The sequence below is a fragment of the Magallana gigas genome, chromosome 4 (assembly GCF_963853765.1).
Source record: "Magallana gigas chromosome 4, xbMagGiga1.1, whole genome shotgun sequence".
NCBI classification, from domain to species: Eukaryota; Metazoa; Mollusca; class Bivalvia; order Ostreida; family Ostreidae; genus Magallana; species Magallana gigas.
In genome coordinates this window covers 41,606,820-41,632,574 of record NC_088856.1, presented here as the reverse complement: position 1 = coordinate 41,632,574, position 25,755 = coordinate 41,606,820, and the positions used below count along the sequence as shown (strand labels likewise).

Genomic DNA, 25,755 nt, shown 5'->3' with positions numbered 1-25,755 from the left:
AACATTTATAAACTAGTTCAATTTATACCTCAATTAGATGTCGTTTGGAAGGTGAAAAGGGTGTTATAAATTAATAATATTTATAATAATATTTAACTCCCTTTTTTTTCTTAAAACTCACGCGCCATATTTAATAAAAAAAAAATCTAAAGAGTTTAGCAGCAAGTCATTTATTACATCCAATCAAAAAAATATATAATATCAGATATTGCCAAATGTTAAACATGTCACAAGTGGCCGACAATAAACATGACCGGACTGTATAAAAAGAGGGAACATTTACTATATACATGTGGCTTTCTAATGGGGTAGCATTGCATGCAAAAACAAACTGAAAGTAGCACTATATTGCCAGCTTTTCATAAGGAAACCTACATGTGTATAAACATTGTTTTCGGGGGGGGGGGTGTTACTGCAAGACCTAATCATCAACCATCCTCTTTTCATTTAATATATATCACTTTTAGAAGGGAAAAAAAACTTGAGCGACACATCTTGTCTATTACATAATTGCTTGTATGTAGACAAAATTCATACAATCATAATCAGACTCTACTTATAGTATATATTTATCAGTTTTACTTAAGAAAGATTTAGATTTAAATATCACTAATGATGAACGCAAAATCTTCATTAATATAAAAATAGGCGAAAACTTATTTATCTTTGGTAAATATTTATGCCCCTACTAATGAATACCACCGAATACATTTTTTTTAAAAGAACGAACGCATTTATTAATAATAACTCGAATTATATATCAAATACTATCTTGTGTGGTGATTTCAACTGTAAGCTGAATAGTACAACTGATAAGAGTTGAACACTTTTGAAAGAAATTATTAAACAAATAAAATGTCTAGATCTATAGGAAGAAAAAAATGAAAACTCCAATGGATTTACTTGGTGCGATGCAAATAAAACACCAAGAAGTAGGATTGATTTTGTATTTATGAGTGAAAACTTACCTTTATTAACTAATAATTTAGCATCACAAAAAATTCCCAGCACCCATTCTAACGGCAAAAGAATGTCCGATCGCCAATCGATACAATTTGATCTAAATATTTTTAATAATAAAAAAGGGGTGGTTATTGGTAGCTTAATACGTCTCTTCTAGAAAATAAGAAATACAAAGAGCAAATTTCATAAATCATAAAAAATATCTCCAATACGCATGAGACATTTATACAAAAATGGGAAATTTTGAAGGAGGAGGTTAACAAATTCTTTATAATTTTCTCCGTTAAACAATCAAACAGATTTAAAAGGAAAGTATTAGATATAGAAAAAGAAATTGAATAATTATCTTTAGATTACTAAATAAAATAGAGTTTTTGCTTTACAATGAAATTGATATAATTAGGAAAAGAAACCTAGAGACTCAGCTAAACGAACTTTATGATAGAAAGTCTAAAGGTGCTCAGATGAGATCACGTGGAAAATGGATTAATGAAGGTGAAAAGAACACGAAATATTTTTTATGTCCAGAAAAAAACATCGAACACAAAACCTAATTTACGAAGTACAAAATAAAAAACAGGAAAACTTAACAACAAATGACGAACTTTTAGGTGAAATGTGTCATTTCTATGAGAATTTATACTATACAAAAAATGTTAACGACTTAGACATTGAAAATTACTTAAAATCAAGTAATATTAAAACTCTTTCTACTACAGCTAAAGACAGTTGTGATAAATTTCCAACCTTAGATGAATGTAAAGATACAGTAATGAGTATGAAAAGTAATAGAGCTCCCGGGCTTGACGGATTGCCATCATAATTCTATCAATGTTTTTGGGATCAACTATCTTCACTTTTTTAAAAATATGTTGAAAGAAATGTTCCAGTCAAAAGAAATGTCTTTCTCTCAACGCCTAGAAGTTATCTCTCTTATCCACAAACAAGGTGTAAAATATCTATTAAAAAACTACAGACCTATCAGCTTGACAATCACGGATTATAACATCATTGCGTTTATATTTGCGCGCAGATTGCAAAAAGTGAAAGATGAATATATAAGTAATAAGCAAACAGCGTACATTAAAGGAAGTTTAAAAGGTACAAATGCTAGACTAATTCTAGACATTTTTGAATATTTTGAATGGAATTTTTTATTCAGAACGTTAGAGACTTTGAATTTCGGAACCAATTTTATTCATTAGATAAAATTTTTTTATAAAAGCCCAATATTTCGATTGAAAATTAATGGATGGATTTCAAAAGCACGTCAAATGCATAGAGGAATTAGACAAGGTTGACATATTTAAGCATTATTATATCTTTTCGTCGCTGAAATCTTATCCGATAAAATAAACAAGTGAAAGCTCAAAAGCTGGGTTTTTTGTTGTTGTTTTTTTTTATAAATTATAAGAAATCAAAATCCTAGAAATATGCACACCTCTGATATATTTACAACTGATCTGCAAAAGAACAACTTCTATCTTGAAAACTGTAGGAGGAGTTATTCGTACAATGAGGGTATCGTTTTAGCAGCCACCCGCCCGCCATTTTCACCATTTTAATAACAGGATTTTTCCGTTGGAAATCCCGGTTAAAAACAATCGGTTAATAAACGGATTTATTGTTAAAAACTTAGAAAAAGAAATTAAATACATCCAACATGCAGATGATATGACATTATCAATGAAGAATATAGATTCTTTAAAACAAGCCATTAAAGCCATTGACATCTTTTGAAATCTCGCGGGATCAAAACTTGTTTTTATTTAGAACAGAATACACCATTCTTGGCACTCTTTAAGACCAATACATCAATGTCGAAGGAATACATGTAACGAACCAATAAGTTAAATGCTTAGGAATACCCATTGGTCATGATAAAATTGAGTGTTACAATACAAACTGGATGAAAATATTTCATGAAATGGAAACGTTTTTTTTTTTAATCTTGCAAAAAAAAAGAAAACTAACAATATTTGGAAGATGCACAATTATAGTAAACATATTAGCAAACTCCAAACTTATATATGTAGATAGCATTTTGGAAATACCCGACAATGATTTCATAAAAAATGTTAAAAGGCTTATATCTAATTTCATGTGATATAGAACAGATAGGATAACTAGAGCAGAGCTCGTGGCAAAGCCACGAGTAGGTCTTCCGTTGTTGCTGCGAGTTGAAAATGTATGTGATATGGTGTCAATAAATTATAATGACTAAACTTTCAGTTCTGCTTTTGTTATAAAAATGTGTTGTGATTGAAAGCCTGTATATAAAACGTGTTTTGAAAAAGAAAGAAATTTTTTTAGGAAAACTATCTGTCGAACACAGTTTATGTAATCGTTTCAAACATTTTTTAAAAAATGAGATGTTTAATGGCGAGTTAAATTTTCAGAGGGTAGCAAGCATTGTTACATGTACTCATGATTCATGTCAGGAATTGTGTTTTTGGGGAGTTGATTTTAATCATCTCTCCTATGCAGTTACTCTAGCAAACCGAAACTGAAACTGTGTTTGCACCTAAGCACAAATCATCGCCGCTGACAAGACTTCGTTCTTGAAAATAATCGATAAATTCGATGTTATATACGCTGAAGCATTTTTTAAAGGAAACTTATTTATAAATACCTTGGAAATAGTCAGATTTTTTATGGTAAGAACAATTAGAAGTTTTTTGTAGTCGTGTGTATTCCTACGCCAGAGTTCAATATATAGTTTCGTTCAACTATCGGCTGTCTCCTTACATCTCCGGCAAGTAGAGAGTCAGTCTATATTTAGAGGTCGCATCATCAAGCTATCACGTGACCTGGTATCGCTTACTTGTCGGAGATTAACGGAGACAGCCGAGCATCTAGTTGAACGAGACTAGAGTTCATTATTGGTTGGATCCATTAAATTTTTGAAATATTTGGAATACCAAAACACAGTTTGATGAAATCAATTCTATTTCAAAATATAACACAACATGATTCATTAGAGGCTTTCTCGAAATTCTTATCGGAAAAGTCAGAGAAATCATATTATAAAAATGTGCATAATTCAAATGCAGATTATAAACTACTTGCTAAGCAAACTAGCATATCGTTGATTTTAAAATAAATAATATTCGATAAAATCAACTCCCGTCAGTACATCAGCAATTTGATTTAAAAACCGAACCAGCCTACAAAACACGTAACCTTTTCTTTAAGATAACTTCTTTATTTAAAAATATTTCTAAATTTTTTAAAACTATGTGCAAGTTTAGAATTGTTGCGTGATGACAAAATTTACAGACCCTGAAACGTACTACTACACCAAAAACGTGCGACTTACGTGCGAGAAACGTTTCGTGTATAGACCGTTTAGCGTTTCGTGTGATTGTGAAGCGTTTCGTGTAAACCGTTTACTGTTTCGGGCAAAGTGTGCGAGAACCGCGTGAAACATTCATCAGATTTCATTCGGAACTCTCTGACAATTTAATTGTTTCAAAATGGCGCCCGTGTTTTACATTACTTTAAACTGTTTGTGATTGGCAAAACTCTTTTGTATACATGTGGTATTTTCATGAAAAAAAATCTACAAGAAATGATGAAGCTTTTAATAGGCATTTCCTCCAGAAAAGTTGTTATGTAGTGTTTTGACTGACTTTTGTCCAATCAGATTGTAGAAGGCGGAGTTGAGACAATACTGGTCGTGACTTAATGAGAGAGAGAGAGAGAGAGAGAGAGAGAGAGAGAGAGAGAGAGAGAGAGAGAGAGAGAGAGAGAGAGAGAGAGAGAGAGAAGGTTAACTGGTTAATGGAGTAAATTATAGATGACGCAGATGAGTGAACTATCTATCAACAATAGTTATCGTATAAAGTGACAAATCACGGTCTATAGTATGTCCCAAGTTATTGCTTCCATCAATTTTTGATGATTTTTAATAAAAATACACATACCTGTAAAAGAAACACAACTGAAATTGATGAAAGGGAATATATCCAAGATATCTTTATTGAACAATTTTCACTCATAAAATTTCACAGGAACGAAAACAATTTTCTTACGGATATTTATAATGGGAAATGTTTACATCTTTTCTTCATTCGGAAGTAATCGGGATACCTCGCGCAATTTTTTAACGTTATCATCCGGCCGGGCTTATTAATGGCTGATGCAATGCAAAATCCCCGTAGACTTTCAATATTGGGATGTGTATTGAAACCTGAAGCGGTAGAGGGGGGCGTTTCAACACATAATCTGGACATTTTTCATATACATGTAAGTGGATGAACGTAGTTTGAGCACTAAGGTATTTACTATTATTGAAATATCAAACAAAAAGTGGTGAAAGAAAAAACTCGGGACATAGTATAGTATATCTTATAAATTTATGAAACTTTGGAGTGTTTTGAAATTCTTTAACCAAGGAACAACGATGTCTATATATAGATCAGTAATAGGATAAGGTAATGTCAAACATCGAAGACGGTACGAATATTTAAAAAACTGTTTTTATTACAAGTGTAACCGTTAATAATCAAATCAAAGTTTGACGAATCTTTCTGGAATTAAACATAGGTTGTAAATTTACTTTGTATAAAAACTTTCTTCATGGTTACTCAGTGTGAAACATTCTTTACCTTAGACGTTTTACTTTTCCACTAAGCATCCGCTTTCGTTGCCTTTCCTTTACACTACATCTAAATTCATCATGTTCATAAGTGATCATTCGTTCGCATTTTAAAATATTTAATGTCCGTATTCTCGGACTCCATGCTAGGAAATTTAGTTGGATATAAGCTACGTCATTCTTATCCATGATCATGTTGTCGACGTCGCGCGGCCGAAGGAATTTTCACAATCGTTCTTTAAAACGCTCTAAAGTTATACAATATAGGATATTCATGTAATTTTTATATACAGAATTAATTAATTTGTTTGCAAGTTTCTAACTAATGATTATTCCTTTATCGGCACCACTTATAATTTACTCAATTCACTCTCTCTCTTTTCTTTCTCTCATTCAAGTCACGAGCGGCAATGTCTTAACTCCGCCCAGCTACGATCTGATTGAACAAAGGTCAGTCAAAACATTCTGGAGTAAACCCCTATAAACGCTTCAATGTACTTCGCTGTAACTTAAACGATCATGTTTTGATAAGCATATATATTTTTTTATTTATTTACATCGATAACTCTTACTGAGACCATTCGACTTTGTACAAGCAGCACACATAACCTCGGACATCGGGTGTCTCCTGCACCTGGCTGAACCTGTGTATTTGTTTTCATTGGATGGTCAAGCGTCTTTTTTTTTGTCAATAGTCAATGGAAAATTAATGACTTCAATGTAATTGGAAGAAGTATTTGATGAAGCATACAATTTAAATTACAAATTTTTTATTAATTATCTGAAAATTATTTAAACCACTGTTAACGGAAAACAAAGAGTCTTAGAAGTAATTAACACACAGGGATTTGCCTACAATGTACACAGTCATGCAATTACTGGTAATTATTATGGGAATCTTTACGCATGGTATTTAATTCGAACAGATTATAATAATCTATACACTGTACGCCGTTACACATGTACGAAGCGCCGGTAATATATACGAATATTGAGTCAAAAAATTAAATCATTTTTATTTTTCTTGTTCTTTTCAATACAATGTGAAATTACTTTCAGAAAAAAAATCCGAAATACTAATTACAACTTTCCTTTTCGTGTAATCATTTGATTTTTTTTCTGAGGTACATGTATATATATGTACAGAACATACTTATTTACGAATGATACGACATAGGAAAACAATAATCGGTTGTTCGTAGAACATTTTATCTTACGAATGTGACTAATTTAATTTTAGATATTTTTCAACATTATCAATGTAAATAATATCAGGTGTATTTACTGTTTGTGTTTTTACATCGTAATCTCTGAAACCAATAAAAATACTAATGTTAGCAGAAAAATCAAATCCCGCCCAATACTGAAAAACCGATTTCAGTTTGCAATCATACGGATTTTATTTTTGGTATTGACTATTGAGTTACGGTAACTTTTTTTCTGGATGATTTTATTATTTATTATTTTATGTAAAAGCACAATTTCAACTGTTACTCAATTATATAACAATTGATGACCTGGGGCTATATATGTTCAGAGCTGTGTGCGCTGAAGCGACACAAGATTCTCGGTCGCACGTGGCGATTGAATTTACACAGACTGACCGAAAAAACTAACGGTTGGGAAAGTGAAACAAAATGTTACACATGAAAAGAAGCCACCAAAAATGATTTTCGATAGATCTTGACAATTAAAAAAATCCAGCGCGAGCTCCTGTCAGCGGGACGGGAGGGGGGGGGGGCAGCAATGAGTTCGCTTCTACAAAGAAACGAACGACCATGTAGAAAAACTACAGAAGTGATTAATATGTGACCGATAGAATCTAATCTAAAGTTGTTTAAAATTCATGTGAAAATTTTTATAAAAAAATCATCGAATGCCTCAATTCAGGACATTTTTTTTATCGTGCTAGCACATACCGCAAACATGTTACATGGAACTTTGATTATAATTTGATTTTTAAACTACCTTGTACGCTATCTATAAATCAATGCTTAATCAACTGTACAAGTTTAATGAATTTATCTTTTCATCTTAAACGAATATACTAGTTGAAAACATAATAAAATATAGTTGTGTCCGTGCAAAATATGAAACATGAAACATGAACGCGTGATAAGGTACATGTAGAAGAACACAAACCGACCGCGGATTACTTGTCCACTCCGCGTCGCACCGGTTCTCCTCAGCCATGTGCGAGGGATGATCACCATTTAAAGCTTTACTATTTGTGTGTGTGTGTGTGGGGGGGGGGGGTGATTTAAAACATTATATGTACAGTTTTTAAAATATTTTACATAAACAAATTTAACTAACCATTAATTTATGTCTTACGATGTGTACGATTTGGAGTAATATCGCCCATTAATATTCATTTACACTCAAATGTTCAATTGAATAAATACAAGATGGAGCTCCCGTTTTTACGGCTATATTAACTCAAACACGTACATATGCATGTAAGTGTGCGTCGCGGTGTGAGAATCTTGTCTATTAAATAACCGCTTAATTACCGCTAGGTAGTGCAGCCGTGGCTGATCTCATCGGCCGTGGGCGAAGGATATATTACGTAAAGGTACATGTACAACGCACAGACAGGCACAGCTCAGAACCCAGGAAGATTTGAAAAGTTTGCAGTATAATGACCATACTCTATCAAATAGAAGTTATTTATTTTAAACTTAAAACCCACAATTGATCTGTGTCTATTATTGCTTTAGATTGAGAATGACATTGCCTTTATTAATTAACTGAACGATTTCTTAATTGACACCCAATCGTTTAATCCATAAAAAATTATGTGTAATCAAAACGAAACCAATTCTTGAGTTTGCAGCTAAATAAACTCATACATGTATATGAGAGACACAGCTCTCGTGTATTAGATAACCGCTGACCGCTAGGTAGTCCAGCCGCGAGCATGGTGACCGATTTTCTCGGCCGCGGGCGAGGGAGAACTTACGTAATAGTACACATACACACAGCTCTGATTCAAGGTAGATTTTAAATGCATGGTGTTAATAAATAAAATGTAATGCATAGAGTTTTTCAATTCCATATTTTGTAGTTTACTAGAAAAGAAAAAGAATGTTTTGTTTTCCAATTGCCGTTTTTAATGATTGTGCACTATAAGAACTCAACAACAATGACTTAAACTCCTTAAAAAAAGCATGTACTCCAACAAAAAAAAAATATTCTTATAAATTATTGCCTCCTGTATAAACCAGCATACTTTCTGCGGCAACTTTATGCCAGTTTTACGCACAAAGACTTTCGTTTACTTGTCAAATGAAACCAGATACATGTCAACATGTAAAGCTTTTTACACTCATACTACACAAATCACTTACAAAATAATATTGTTACGACCTTTATGAGATCCTAACAAACAACTTTTCCAGCGCCAGCCATATCAAAATCCTAACCGTTTTTGAGTTATTAAGCAAAAACTTTTAGGGGCTATTGGTCCTTAATTTAAGGGGACAGCCCTTTTTTATTGGTGTCAAATGAAAGCCCTTGATATTCTGCACAACTTTTATTCTACATGTTTTAACAAATTATTTTTCGTTAAAAAGATATAAAGGAAAATATGTCTAAATTTTTGCAATTTTTTGAAAACTGTTTTTTGACCCCCTACCTTTTTCTAAATAAGGAACGTAATCGAAAAACAAAAACCGATGTGCACCACTACAAAGTCTCTGCTATTCAAATTCGTTGGATTCCTATTCCCTGCTATCATAGTCTCGGAGCCTTTGTCTGGAAACAAAAGGCCCTAAAAAATTTTAAAAGGGGAATAACTCTTTAACGAAAAGGGAATTCTAAATTTTATGAATTGCTTAAGATAGTGTTTTGTAAAGTACACTAGTCCTGAAAATTTGAGCAAAAACCGTTCAGAAATGAGCAAGATATGAAGCCTCAAAGTTCGCGTCTAGGAAACAAAAAAAAAAAAGAAAAATAAGAAAAATCTTAACCCGCACAATAATAGAAAGGTCTTCCGTTTCCAACGGAAGACCTTAAAAAGAAATACAATCATAGGTGAGGTTTATGAGGGAGGAATAGGCCTTGTTGATACAGAATCTAAATTTACGGCCCTAAGAGCTATGTGGATTCCACGTTTACTCAGTACAGAACACATATTAAATATTTTTTAACAGTTTTTGTAAGGCTACAAACATTGATATTGAATATCTGATGAAAACAAATGAGACGGTTGCCAAAGACTATGGTATAATTGATAACTTTCCAGAGTTCTACAAGCAATCTTTTGTATGCTATAATTTATGTAAAGATGATACCCACACCAAAATATCAGCCTTTTCTACCGAATCGTTTTTATTACAACCTATCTGGTCAAATAAAATATATAATTTTAAAGGTAAGACAATCTGCTTTGAAAATTGGATTTAAACCGGAATTCTATATGTAACGGATATTTTTGAAGAGAACGGAACTTTAAAAAGTTCGTCAGATATATTCGATACATTGCGCAAAAGTATGTGAATACAAAATACTAACACGAATTTTTACCAAATTTATAAACTCAAATATGATTTTTCAAAAATTCCATACTTACAAACAAAACAAATACCAATAATTTTCCATTAACACAACACCAAAACTTTTTATTCAAGATTCATAAAACGTAAATTTCAAGCACATTGTACACAATCTAAATTCGAAAAAGAATTTAGGTTGCAAAGCAAAAATGTATGGAAATCAATATACAAACAGAAAATTAAAAATACCATAGACAAAGTCTTAGCGGAGTTTAATTACAAACTACTGAACAATATGTTATGTAATAATCTTTTAGTGAGCAAATGGAATAAAAATATCACTGCTAAATGCAAACAATGTGTGCATAATATTTTTTTTTTATATACCTATATACTTGAAAATGAATTATGATTTAAATTGAAATTCATATTTTTGTATAAGCTATCTATGACCACAGTTTTGTAAATTGTTTTATGTAAACTTAATAAAGGAAAAAAATGATTTGGACAATTTCCGCTGTAATGGAACACGGAGAGATAATCAGGATGTACGAAAATATGGTAAACCTATGGACTGCTGGAAGATTTTCATGCTTCTGGTCTTACCATTATTTTCGGAAACCTGATCTTCCAAAAATTGTCAGGCATTACAAATCATACCCTACATTATGCCAGTTTTGTTTGGAGCTCAACTGCAAGACTTTCAAAAAAATATTATGTCTGTCACTAAAACGCTTGGCATTAAAGGGGAAAAGATTGTCATTTTTTTTAAATTTAGATTGGTCTTGAAAGTGTTGTAATAAATATACAAGTTAAATTGATAAACCTATTTCTATCACAGGTTGTAAACTTTGTTTATGCCGTTTGTGATCATCTAAATTCAAAACTGCCTCATTAGTGTACGTAACACTTAAAATAAATGACAAGCAAAAACAGGCTAATGTTGCTTAAATGTATTTATTAATATATTGAAATTAGACTCTCTAGCTTCATACTGTTACACTAAATTGTGGCGTCAGATTCCTGTCAGACAGCAAGACGATATAGTCATGCCACTCGTACTTTTGATAATCAAAGTACTAAAAGTCTGGCATTTTGATGTGCAGTTGTGCATAATGTTAAGATAAGACTCTCTCTCTCTCTCTCTGTCTATCATTCCCTCTTTCTCTCTCTCTCTCTGTTCCATTATTAGGGATGTGATTAAACAAATGTTCTTTCATATTTCATTGTACTAAACAAATATTAAAACATTGAAACCTATCATCGTCGAATGTTAATCATAATATATAGCAGAATTAAATGGATCAGTCTTCATGTACTCTCAGATCAAGATCTATAATGCTGAAATTGCCACGCATTTCGAGTTTTTAAATACGGATAAAAGTCTCTCTCTCTCTCTCTCTCTCTCTCTCTCTCTCTCTCTCTCTCTGAGTATGAGAAAAAAGACAGTGTTTCCAGAAAATAAAATAATTTTTAAGAGTATGAAATATGTTTTCCTTTATGACGTGTACAAACTATAGGTGTTGGTGCAGTGTACTATTGTTATAAGCAAAAGCTGAATTTTGTAAGCAGCTATCGCGTGCATTTTGTAGAGAAATCAACGGTACACTGAATTATAGAAAAAATAAATTAGCTTGATTTTATCAATCCTTCATTTACGACGTGAAGACAAATACTCAGTTTTATGCCTTCTTTTTTCATAGTCTATATGCAAAAAATGCAAGCTTTCGTCTTAAAGACATGACGTGAATAAGTATTTTAAAAAGTCATCGCTAAAGTTATTTTGCAAACAAAAACAAATAGATACTAGATACGATCTCGTTTCGAGTAACGAGTAGGTCTTCCGATCAATTTTTAAACGATATCATTAAAATATCAATGAAATTTCAGAATTTCTAATCAACCCCTCCCTTTCAGATAATGAATACGATTGTCAATCTCCTTTCAAATGCTTAACAAAGGGTTTTGCTTTTTTTACATACAGCACATTAAAGATTTAAGATTTTAGTCCCCTAAAATCTTTAATTACATCATCAATGGGTTTAGCTCTTTGAAAGGGTCTTAAGAATACCAACATTTTTTGGAGTTGATTTTAATCAACTCTCCTATGCAGTTACTCAGACAAACCAAAAGTGAAACAGTGTTTGGACCTCAGTACAAAACATTGCTGCTGACAAGACTTAGTTCTTGAAAATAACTGATAAATTTGAAGTAATGTATGCTAAAGCATTGTTTGTCAAATAAATTTATTAATAAATACCTTGAAAATAGTCAGATTTTAAATGGTACGAACAAATTAAATAAATATTCTTTGTAGTCGTATGTATTCCTACGCCAGAGTTCAATTTAGTCTCGTTCAATTCGACGCTCGGCTGTCTCCGTAAATCCTTGTCGGAGATTTACGGTGTCAGCCGAGCGTTTGGTTGAACGAGACTAGAGTTCAATATTGCTTGGATCCATACAATTTTCGAGAAATATTTATATTACTGATACATAGTTTGATTGAATTCATTTTATCTTTAAATATTATTTAACATGATTATAAAATGGGGGTTTCTCGATATTCTTGTCGAAAAAGTCAAAAAATTCAAATTATAAAAATGTGCGTAATTCAAATTTGAAACTACATGTACTTGTCATGCAAAATAACATATCATTGATTTTAAAATAAATAAAAATCGACAAAATCAACTCCCGTCAGTTCTTCAGCACTTTGATTAGTTCTTACACCCATCAAAAATTGTTGTTCATTTTTGAGATACAAATGATTGAATATTTTAGGGGCCGGTCCTGTAGATCCCTTATGGGGTAGACATTGGTGTTTTGATAATGGAATAGATTTAAATCATTAATGCAAACATTTTCTCTTCTATGATGTCTAGCAAAATATGTCTACTTCTCTAGATATATTGCGTCAAAGTTTAAGTACTTTGGCCCCTAAATATCCCTAATTACGTAATAAATTGGCGTGGCAATGATGTTTTTCTACTAGATATAATTACGATCAATGCTTCTATAATGCATTACAATGTCTTTATCGTTTTTATGTTATTTATAATAGAGTTTACGAGGGTTTTGGCCCCTAATAAAAGGGCCAGTTCCTTTATCTTGATTTTGTTGAAAATAACTTTTGATTATCTACTACTTTTGTTATGTATGTTTTTAAAAAAAAATATCAACTGCTAAAAAGATACAGATCATGCCGTATGAACATTTTAACTGAAAGTTCGTACCCAATTTTCGTGCCTAGATGAGCTCCAAAAAATGGCGCAACATGCTGAACAACTTCAAACTACAGTCTACCTATCATGAAAATTTCATATTAATTATAATCTCTAATGCTTTTTGAGTTAATAGCTATTTATGCCGTTTGTGATCATCTAAATTCAAAACTGCCTCATTAGTGTACGTAACACTTAAAATAAATGACAAGCAAAAACAGGCTAATGTTGCTTAAATGTATTTATTAATATATTGAAATTAGACTCTCTAGCTTCATACTGTTACACTAAATTGTGGCGTCAGATTCCTGTCAGACAGCAAGACGATATAGTCATGCCACTCGTACTTTTGATAATCAAAGTACTAAAAGTCTGGCATTTTGATGTGCAGTTGTGCATAATGTTAAGATAAGACTCTCTCTCTCTCTCTCTCTGTCTATCATTCCCTCTTTCTCTCTCTCTCTCTCTGTTCCATTATTAGGGATGTGATTAAACAAATGTTCTTTCATATTTCATTGTACTAAACAAATATTAAAACATTGAAACCTATCATCGTCGAATGTTAATCATAATATATAGCAGAATTAAATGGATCAGTCTTCATGTACTCTCAGATCAAGATCTATAATGCTGAAATTGCCACGCATTTCGAGTTTTTAAATACGGATAAAAGTCTCTCTCTCTCTCTCTCTCTCTCTCTCTCTCTCTCTCTCTCTCTCTCTCTGAGTATGAGAAAAAAGACAGTGTTTCCAGAAAATAAAATAATTTTTAAGAGTATGAAATATGTTTTCCTTTATGACGTGTACAAACTATAGGTGTTGGTGCAGTGTACTATTGTTATAAGCAAAAGCTGAATTTTGTAAGCAGCTATCGCGTGCATTTTGTAGAGAAATCAACGGTACACTGAATTATAGAAAAAATAAATTAGCTTGATTTTATCAATCCTTCATTTACGACGTGAAGACAAATACTCAGTTTTATGCCTTCTTTTTTCATAGTCTATATGCAAAAAATGCAAGCTTTCGTCTTAAAGACATGACGTGAATAAGTATTTTAAAAAGTCATCGCTAAAGTTATTTTGCAAACAAAAACAAATAGATACTAGATACGATCTCGTTTCGAGTAACGAGTAGGTCTTCCGATCAATTTTTAAACGATATCATTAAAATATTTTTGTTTTGATAATGGAATAGATTTAAATCATTAATGCAAACATTTTCTCTTCTATGATGTCTAGCAAAATATGTCTACTTCTCTAGATATATTGCGTCAAAGTTTAAGTACTTTGGCCCCTAAATATCCCTAATTACGTAATAAATTGGCGTGGCAATGATGTTTTTCTACTAGATATAATTACGATCAATGCTTCTATAATGCATTACAATGTCTTTATCGTTTTTATGTTATTTATAATAGAGTTTACGAGGGTTTTGGCCCCTAATAAAAGGGCCAGTTCCTTTATCTTGATTTTGTTGAAAATAACTTTTGATTATCTACTACTTTTGTTATGTATGTTTTTAAAAAAAAATATCAACTGCTAAAAAGATACAGATCATGCCGTATGAACATTTTAACTGAAAGTTCGTACCCAATTTTCGTGCCTAGATGAGCTCCAAAAAATGGCGCAACATGCTGAACAACTTCAAACTACAGTCTACCTATCATGAAAATTTCATATTATAATCTCTAATGCTTTTTGAGTTAATAGCTATTATATATATATATATATATATATATATATATATATATATATATATATATATATATATATATATATATATATATTAGGATATATGTCATATTTCATCATCTAGCGGCTATTTAACCTAAACGATGATATCCAGAATAGAGTTGTCGTTCGTATTCGACCACTCTACACGTGATTGAAAATATAAACATCGAACATTAATCCTTAGGGGGATCGCTACTAAGCGTGTTAATTGTTCCAAGAGCAGAACAAGTTAAAAGCTGTCAATGTGACAGCAAACCGGGTTTTCTTTTATGTAAACTGTATCCATAATCCATGTCAACCCTTATCCAGTGAAATGGAGTACCCTACATGTATATGCAATATTTTGCCAAAAAATGACTAAGTTCAAAAGCTAGTATTTTTTCGATAAATTATCAGAAATCAAAATCCTAGCAATATGCACACCTCTGATATACGTACAATTGATCTGCAAAAGAACAACTTCCTATCTTGAGAACAGTTGGAAGAGTTATCCGTACAATGAGGGTACCCTATATGCAATATTTTGCCAAAAAATGACTAAGTTCAAAAGCTGGTATTTTTTCGATAAATTATCAGAAATCAAAATCCTAGCAATATGCACACCTCTGATATATGTACAATTGATCTGCAAAAGAACAACTTCCTATCTTGAGAACTGTAGGAGGAGTTATCCGTACAATGAGGGTACCCTATATGCAATTTTTTGCCAAAAAATGACTAAGTTCAAAAGCTGGTATTTTTTCGATAAATTATCGGAAATCAAAATCCTAGCAATATGCACACCTCTGATATATGTACAATTGATCTGCAAAAGAACAACTTCCTATCTTGAGAACTGTAGGAGGAGTTATCCGTACAATGAGGGTTCCCTATATGCAATATTTTGCCAAAAAATGACTAAGTTCAAAAGCTAGTATTTTTTCGATAAATTATCGGAAATCAAAATCCTAGCAATATGCACACCTCTGATATATGTACAATTAATCTGCAAAAGAACAACTTCCTATCTTGAAAACTGTAGGAGGAGTTATCCGTACAATGAGGGTACCCTTTTGGCAGCCGCCCGCCCGCCCGCCATCCGCCCGCCCGCCCGCCATTTTCACCATTTTAATAACCGGATTTTTCCGTTGGAAAACCCGGTTAAAAAACCTATATTTCTATTGTCACATTTATTTCTAGAACTCATTTTATCTACCAATTATTGAAGGTAAAGTTAAAAATCAATAAAAGTCTAGGATTTATATTTGAATACAAGTACCTACATTCTAGGATAGAGACTATAGACACGAGGCAAAATTTTTACTTGGAAACTGAAAGAGTCAAATAAAACCACGTGCTCTAAATTTGAATGACAATAATATTCGCAGGGATGAGTCAGCGCAGCGAGAGGCGGACTTACTGGTGTCACTTATATATAAGAAAATGATAAAAAAGAAGTATAATCAGGCTGAAAATTTTTCTTCAAGGTCATGTACGTACTAGGTCAAACTTTCAGCAAATAATTTCATTTTGAGACAAGCATGAAATTTGACACAAAAGTTTATATGTTACTGATGAATTGAAAATCATCTACATACTTCATTCATAATAATATACATGCTTAAAAAAATGATAGCAAAATGACTTTTTGGAGGACACTGGCGGTACCAATGCAGTGACAAAAAGACGTTCATGTTACTCGTCACTATATAGTGCCAAAAATAAACCTTTCATTTGTATGCTTAAGAATCTATATGTGTATGAACATTAACTCTTTTTTAAAGCTAGATAAAAAAACAACTTCTTATAAAAAAAAAAGTTACATTGACAAACATTTTATAATTTTAAACTGAACATTAAGCAAAGGTGTCTGATTTATCTTTTTCGTAAAAGATCATATTGTTTTTGATAAACATAACTAACGTATCCTTTTTTCACATTATGTTTGTTTATAAGCACATGTTGTTTCTTTTAAGTGCGTTAAAATCGACGTTATCAACGAACTTTATTTTTTTTTTATAAAGCGTTAACTTTGTTCCATAATTAATTAACTCACTTTGAATGTTTTTTCAAAGTGCTCAAATTTTCAATGTGCGTTGTTACGATGATAATAAGCAGGTATGAATCAAAGATAAATTTGTGTTAGGTCTTCAGGATGAATGACAGATTTGTGATTGGTGGCCTTTGATTCACCAGATTTTCTCATTGCTTTAAACTTTCCGTGCGATGCATGGTTCACAAATTTAAATCCCGTGTCCCAAATAATATTTTCATAGGTCTTGGATATACCGATTGATTGCAGAACAGATGGATTTCAAAGAATTTGTAAGGTTATTTTTAGCTTGTACATCTGTTAGTTCTTGTGACCTTTTGGAAGTTGATTTTGGTTTGGCTACACGATAGAATCTCCTTAATTTAGCAGCAAAGACTTCTGGACTGACAATTTTGAAATCAAGGATCCCCCCCCCCCAACAAAAAAAACCTAAGTGCAAATCTATAAACCTTAAATGAATTTATTTTTTAATGATATTATTGTTTTCCATGCTGGTTTGGATTATATTTACATTGTTTGACTTCATTTTTTATGTGCAGTAAAAAAAGAGAAATTGATACGCCTATGTGCTGGTGAATGTTTTGTTGTACTTGAATTAAACCTGTAGAACATACATATGCCTTCATTGAAAGGATATACCCAAATATTTATTAGTATTGCATGTATAATCTTCTTCTTTTAAATTTTTTTTTTTTGTTATTTAAATAATCGGTTCCTGTATGTAAAAAGGTGTGTATTTTCATTTAAGTTTAGAACTGTTTCTTAAAAATTATTTTTTTTCAAATTGGCCAAAGATATACAGTAGTTAATAGTTTCACTCCCCATTTAGTACTTCTTCCTGTTAAGTTTGATTGCCTGGAATCCTAAATCATTGATTGCTGTTTCTCTGGCGTTGATTTGAATATTTTTTAGGGAAGAGGCACCCTAGGGCTGATATTTTGGGTGTATTTTCGACTTTTCAGCTTCTTCAACACTTGCAGCAGCCATGAATATGAGATCATATGACGCTAAAATATCAGAATTGAACAAGAGATAAACTTCTTGTTCATATTCATTGTATTTAGTCATGATTTGAGAAGTGAAAGCAGACGAATATTTTAAAAAGCAAAATATTAATTAGATATATTGAAAAATAAACTATTTTAAAAAGAATTTTATTACTTTGTACTAAAACTATCTTGCTTTTGTATGTGAAAGTATGTTTTAAGTTAATTTCAGTCGGTTTTGGTTTTCATCGTGAAACTAGTTCTCACGAGGTCATTGTATTAATCATATGTACTACTAAGGCAGCCTCTTTCACAAGGCTGCTGTGAAGCAGGATTAAAAGCGAAATCCGCAAATAGTGTTATATAAGGGAACATATGCAAATGTAAATATTGATATATAACGTTTCGGAATAATGTTTCTCAAAGCCTCATTTAAAACACCTTTCTATTAAGAAAGTAAACCCGCATCACCGGCACTTTCTGTTTCATATTTCTTTCATAATAAAAAATGAATAATTAGATAGAGGGTGTATATACGCCTATTTAATATATAACATGTGGCAATTATGTTTAAGTAAAACGGAATACAGTTTACAATTTTTTACAATTCGTACTGGTTTCTTACCTTTGATTCTTCGTCATGAGAATCGGCCGATCCTTCTTTCTTTTTCTTTTTACTTTTTCTAGAGGTCATACAAGATGTCTTCCGACTTCTTTTATGCTGTTTCTTCCCGTATATTCTCTTTGTCGTTTGTTTAGAATATGGATTCCCCATTATGATTTACTTGTCATTGCTTGATATAAACTAACTATTGGTATACGCTATCAAACACTGGGGGATTTTAAATGGAAAATCCGTTTATATGCTTTACTGCCTCGTTGACTTCATTGTCATTGCGTACAATCCATTCTGTGACATATTGATCTGCAATTTGCACAAAGGATTGATCGACGTCTTATATCAGTTGTCATGAATTGTTGATGAGTTGCAAAAACAAACATGCATACAATAGGATAAATTGAACTATTTCTTGCTTTTTGAGATAACAACGGACGAATAACTTTATGTTGCGAAAGCGAAGTGTATTTTCGAACAAAATTCTGCCGAAAACAATGAGAGATCGTATTTGTTAAATCAATTTAAACAACCATTACTAATGCAATACAAATTCATTTTTAAAATATTCGATTTTCAATAGCTTCAAGCGTTTTGCCACAACACTCAGAATGTTTTAAAGCTGTTTGGTCCGATTTTTTGTTAATACAGTATCATTTTTTTTCTATACAAACAATTTATCTTAGAAAGTTATAGACTTTCTCCTTTTTACACAAGCAGAATCGGTCTCCTTTCAGAGTTAGAAATATTCAAAGTAAATAAAAATAATTTCTTTTTGGGCAAACGAAAAAACAAACCAAAATGCATCACGGGAATGTTTAGAAAAGGAAACCGTTTGATTTCGTTCCCCAAATGATTTGGGTTATTCAAACCGCATGCTATGCATCAATTGTAAAGAAAGCAAACCTCAGAAATATTAGCGAACAAAATGTACAGTACACATGTTTATTTGTAATTTGTCTGATCATTTTGGCCTTTATTTAAAGCGATGTCAAAGTCGTAATACAATCATACCCGTCTCGTTGTCAGGGGTGAAATTTAACATTAGGCGAAATAACGCAGTACGCTTTTATGTCGTTTGTTTTGTTAGCAAATTTTGTACCAATTTTTCTTCATTGAAATTTGGCTTAATTGATTAGAAAAACTACTGCAATGTATATGATTATACATATACTAAGCATAACCACCGTGTAAAAGCGTGCATAAAATTTGATTAAAATCGGACCAAGCAGCTTAAGATATTTTTTAAAAAAAATGCAATTTTATGGTACAAAATATTGCATATTGACTTTCGACTTTCAGGTATTTAGTTGTCAATTATTCAGAAAAATCACAGTTTCAAGTTTTAATCAAGTTTACATAGCACAGGATATTGTTAATTGATGTGACAATTTTCCGCGTTCTTTACAAGATGAAGTTTTGAAATTGTTATGGATTACAAACAGCAATTGATCACCGTAAGTAGGTGCATCGTCTCAAGCCACGGTTCGTGTGTCCATTCTATTTCCACAAACCCGTGACTGCGTCCTGGGAAATCCCCACGTTTAACATGAATATTCATAAATGCTTTTAACCAATGAAGTGTCTGTCTGGAGGAAAAATCTGTCCGATGAGAATCAGCGTTGCAAATCCCAGTTGGAGCAACTCACAATATGTCGGAACCCGAACTTCGAAAAGTCAAACGTGTGTTTGGAATCGATAATTTTACACATATTCAGTCGCAGACCCTGGAAGTTTGGTTGGAAGGAAAGGATATTGTGAGTTGCTCCAACTGGGATTTGCAACGCTTCTGAACGTTATAATGATTTATGACTTTATCTCTTGGATACAGAAAAATGGCCTTAAGGCATGAACCACTGACCCAGGGACCATGAATATAACAACAAAGGGCTTCATGAACATCATAACCATGCATTTAACTTCTAAAATATATAAACATGTATAAATACAACTTTTTCTCTAATCTGACGTCATAATACCGGTCGCATCCATATTTGATAACGTGATCTGACCGCCTTTAAATTACATTTGTGAAAAACATTTCTTTTAACACCTATAATGCGCTACATCAAGATTGTCCTTGTTGCTGGCCATACAAACTTCACAATTTGCCCAAAGACGAGGAAATTCCCTTAAAGTGGTTTGCAGCATCAAAACGGGAAAATCTCCCGAAAAACATTTATGTATGCTCCTTGCACTTCATTGACCGTCGTCCATCTTCTCGAAATCCATTTCCTAATATTTTAGGTTTGTAAATAATGTAAATAATAAACAGTGATCTCAATTGAAAGTAGGGGTTTTTTAAGAAAATAAAAAAGCACGAAAGTAAACATAAAAATGATTACAAGGACAGCCAAACGTGGTTCTGGCAGCAGACTAAATTGATATATGACCTTATACAGTAGTAGCAACGTTTTTGTTGACAAACGACACGCACGATTCTGATACCCGAACGATCACCCTTAACAAAATATAAGTCTCTGGCAAACAGTTGCCGCAAATTTGCGGCAAATTTAGAATTCGTATGCAAATTAGCTTCTGGCAAACTGTTTGCGGTAAAGTTGCGGCAAGTTCAGAATTCGTATGCAAATAAGCTTCTTACGAACTGTTTGCCGAAAGTTCAGAATTCTTATGCAAGTTAGGTTTTTGCAAACTGTTTGCTGCAAGCTTACAGATAAAAATAGCAACTTTAAAATATTAAAACAAGAAAAACAATTAATAGACACTAATAATCATTTAATAATTAGTTACTAATACATGTTAAACACTGTACTGTGCTTTTCAATCAATTTACAAGTAACTTCTACTGGTGATTAACAAAATTGTTTAACTTTAACAGTTGCAGCAACAATAGAGACAAAGGACACAAGTTTAAAATAGTAACCTTAAATGTTAAACTTTGCATTCGATAAATTTCAAATATAAACAAAAACAATGATGAACAAATCATAATGAATTTTGACAAATAGTACTAAACCGATTGGTGATGATTTGCTACTGCAGATCGATAAATTTGAATGCAGTTTGATCACAACATGCACAGACGGACTTGGACAAAAGTTCATAATATGCGATGTTCAAACCATTTATTTCATTATTAAGCCCTGCATGATCACTGCATGGTCATATTACGATCAATCAAGGTATTTTTGGTGGGCATTTCCAATGTCTTCTTTATGGCAATCTCCTGTGCTCTCCGATTTAATTTCACACATCAATATCACACAAATAGCCGAATATCTGAATGTGACTAAGATATCTACATTGGAATGGTCAGACTTCAGCTCTCTTAATTGTTTATATGCTTTTCTACTTAGTCTTACACAAGGTCTGTCTTCACTCTTTTTGTTGCATAATTTGATCATAAAATCATGCAGTCAGTTAGTTTTTCATGCATGATTTTCTTTACGTCTGTGTAACCCGGTCACCAGGGCAGACCTATTGGGAAAATAATTGGATTTCATATAAGCACAATGATTATTGTTTTCAAATTTAAAGCAGTTTCTTAGAAAAATAAGTTAGCCTATCATATACTTACTCAATCTATATTAAGCTACAAATTTGCACTACTAACTCGGACTATGTGAGTTCTTTTATTTTAGTAATAAAAAGTAGATCATATTAAATGTACTTATACACTAGGTAATGATAATGTCCTTAATTTGACGTTGTTTAAATAAATCTTAAATTCAAATTATATGTTCATACATCACAACGATGTAAATAACAAGCGTTTTCCCTTGATTCGACACCCGGCATTGTCATAGAGACGGCCTTAAACTAATAAACTCATTATAAAAGATCACAATCTTCCGTTTCATATTCCAATAACTGTTGAAACTGCCGTTCAACGAATTTATTTTCATTACTTCCCTTCTTTTTTTTCAAAAACGTGCTCATGATCACGCAGATGGTGCAGTTGCCTTGGGTGTTGAGACTCGATGCATTCACTTATATTCTTCCTATGTTTAGCCGTGGATTTTCCAAAAGTAAACACTCCATTGACAATGGTTTTTTTTTTACCTTGTATACAGCCTTACACCCTGATAACATCGAATGTGAAAATTGGCGGCTAGCTATTGATCGACCAATCAGAGCGCGCGTAGCTTAACATTAAAACAAAAGAAAAAGTGGAAACAAACACTGAACAGCATACGGAAAATTCTTCAATCTTCATTATTCAACATAAGGCTGTTTAGATACTCAAATCTAAGTTGACAAATATTTGAACGTAGGAAAAAATAATTTAATTCTGGTTGTAACGCGCTTTCTGATTGGCTTAACAAATTATTTTATATCGTATAAAGAATGTTGTCTACGTCATAGTAAGACTAACGCCAAAAACATATCAATACGATTGACGTTACGTTTGAATTTTGAACAATTTTACGTCATTTTAAAGGTCAAATGACCGTTTTTATCTACAATGAAGAGTAAAAAAATTAAATTATAAGCAATGAATTCAATATTTATTTGTTTTATACGATATGAAATGGTTTGACACAGTTTACGCTTTTTTATAAACAGCTTCGCGGTTTATAAAGCGTAAACTGACCCAAACCATTTTATATCGTATAAAACAAATAAATATTGAATTCATTCCTAAAAGAATATAACATAACAGAAGAACAGGCAGGACATGTTGGTGTTCACGTATTACGTTGGGTCTGGAAAGGGGGGGGGGGGTCATTTTGCCTTTAATGTAATGAAACATCATGCCATTAAAGTTGATCTTACATTCGTAATAATAGAAATTTTAATTTAGACTATCTTAGAATAAAACTTAAATCCGAAAATATTAATTAGATTTATTTTTTCTCTATACAAAATTATAAAAACAATTCATTATAATTGACAGTCTTAAAGTTGTGCTGAATGTGTAAAATTGTATAAGTCTTATTTTTGGTAAAGGTTTGGCAAGCTCAGAAAGTAAACAAAACAGAGAAAAAGAAGAAAAGTTTGTGGTAAATTTTTAGGTGTTTGCCAAAAAGTTTGCCACTTCTGGCGAAGAAGCTGTAAACATAATTTGGTGTCTGGTAAACATCTGGCAAAAAAAAGAGGTTTACCAAAAGTTTGCTACTAATAGCAAAGATCGGCAAACAAGTTCTAAAGTTTTCTGGTAAACTAATCAGTTTGCCGAAAGTTTGCAACAAATTTGCTGCAAATTTGCCGCAAACAATTGATTTTGGTATTTCTGTAAGGGTGGTCAGTAAAAAGCTATTATTTATACCGAAGAAAACTTCATTGGTCGGTGATTTTTCTGACTTTCATTTAATGTAGCGACTCGGATTACACCAGAGGTGTTCCGAGTTTAAAGACTAGAGGGAAGTCGAATGCTGCCCGTAAATAGTTTCGATTACTATTCACCATGGGCTGATGGCACGGAAACTATTTCAAGGTTTGACAGAATATCATGTTTATGCATTGAAATTTTACACAAACAATATTCACTGGCGTCTGAAGCAAATTGAAAGGGGGGGGGGGGGGGGGGGGAGGGGGGCTAGACTAATCCTCAGAAATATTGAGAAAAAAGTAATTCCCAAAATCATGGAAATCCTAATCCGTGGGGTGGGGGGGGTATACCTATACTTCCAAATGAAAAAAAAATTATTTACCCTAATATATGTTTCTTTTTACCAAAATCATGAAATTCCTAATCCGGGGGTTGGGTTTGGGGGGGGGGGTGTTAGTATGCTTCTGAAACCAACTTCTCAATCTTTCAAGGTAAATTTAGGAACAATAATCTTTACTTCGAGAAAAAGTGGGGGACTAACCCCCCCCCCCCTCCCCCGGTTCCGACGCCTATGATATTTACAGAGGTATAATAAACATTTTTATCAATGTACGAGTATATCTGCCATGCCAATAAAACAATGTTTTATTTTTATTCTGTAGTACAACCACCCTTATATTTTGGCAATGTATCAACACGGTGTAATAAAATTAGAACTCCAATATTTTTTCAAACAAATCGACATCGATCCAGATTTTGTAAAATTGTAAAAAGTTAAAACTTATAATTTCCAGAGTTATCCGTAATTTATTGGCAATATATTCGATAATTTTTAAATGAACATTTTAGTCTTGAAACTGTGCCTATCAACACCCCCTAAGTCGTTTACTAGAACAATGGTACATGTAGTATTTCTTTTCAAAAAGGTGTATTTTATACAAATTTCAAATTAAAATTTTAATCTTTTTAGCTCAATGATGCGTGACTTTACAGTAATTTTCCTGGTTCGAACTAACTTTCTCCGCCTCGAACTGCATTGCCAAGTCTTTCTTAATAACTTCTATTAGGTCTCGCACGCAGTACAACTTAATTTTCCGTTGTAGTTAGCTATCTTGATAAGTCGTTCTGAAAACGTGTCTTGAGGAAAGAACAACCTAATCTTCTCCAAAGAGTTCATACTTTAAGAGACACCAGTGACTTTCCCATGCCCCTTCTCTTATCAGCATAATTAGTTCTAAAGGGCTAGAATCTGAACGCGAGAAGGCTACTTGGGGAGATGATACTCGTCAGCCTGGAATGGCAGTTCATCTAGGGGAAGGAAAACCCTGATCACAAACCTCCACTGTCTTGCAGCAATATTCAATACTGGGAAAGGCTTCAGGAGTAAACCTCAAGAAAATTCCGGAGATGGAGTCCCTAAGGCAGTCCAGCGCTATCACGAACGCTTCACTGGCAACTCCTTCGACGGCACTAGTGCCAAACTGTAGCAACCTGTTGCTCCTTTGGGTCTACTGGTGACGTGGATTATGGGGACCTGCTGCATGGGCAACAGCCTGTCTTCCATATTTACCGCCCTGGCTTGTATCCTACCATCTGGAGAGGACACTCCAGCCTCACTTTAAGTGTGGACACAACACGGAGAGCAGCAGTTACCGGTTATAAGCCGCAGCTTGATTGGCGTAAAGCTTTGGCGCCAGGGTTTGTTCTCGACGGTGGGAGAGACCTTCGTGTCTCACTGGACAGTTACCAACCCGCCTCAAGCTGGGCAGTCCCCAGTCAATAAGGTACTGTCCTGCCACAGTCTGCTATCCTCAGTGGGTGCATGGGGCTTAGGAATGATCCGAACTGTAGACTGTAATATACGCACCAAGCAACA

General features: G+C 32.8%; 1 protein-coding gene across 3 annotated transcripts in view; it reads right to left on the bottom strand.

The window, feature by feature from the left end:
* LOC117686629 (uncharacterized) overlaps nucleotides 1-18,860 on the bottom strand; it is a 45,525-nt gene extending 26,665 nt beyond the window's left edge. For all 3 annotated transcript variants that reach the window (XM_066080743.1, XM_066080745.1, XM_066080744.1), the window contains exon 1: nucleotides 18,656-18,860. In XM_066080743.1, the coding sequence (XP_065936815.1) occupies nucleotides 18,656-18,805 (150 nt within the window). In that variant the 5' untranslated portion in view covers nucleotides 18,806-18,860. The remainder of the gene's footprint in view (nucleotides 1-18,655) is intronic.
* Nucleotides 18,861-25,755: the final 6,895 nt, after the last annotated feature.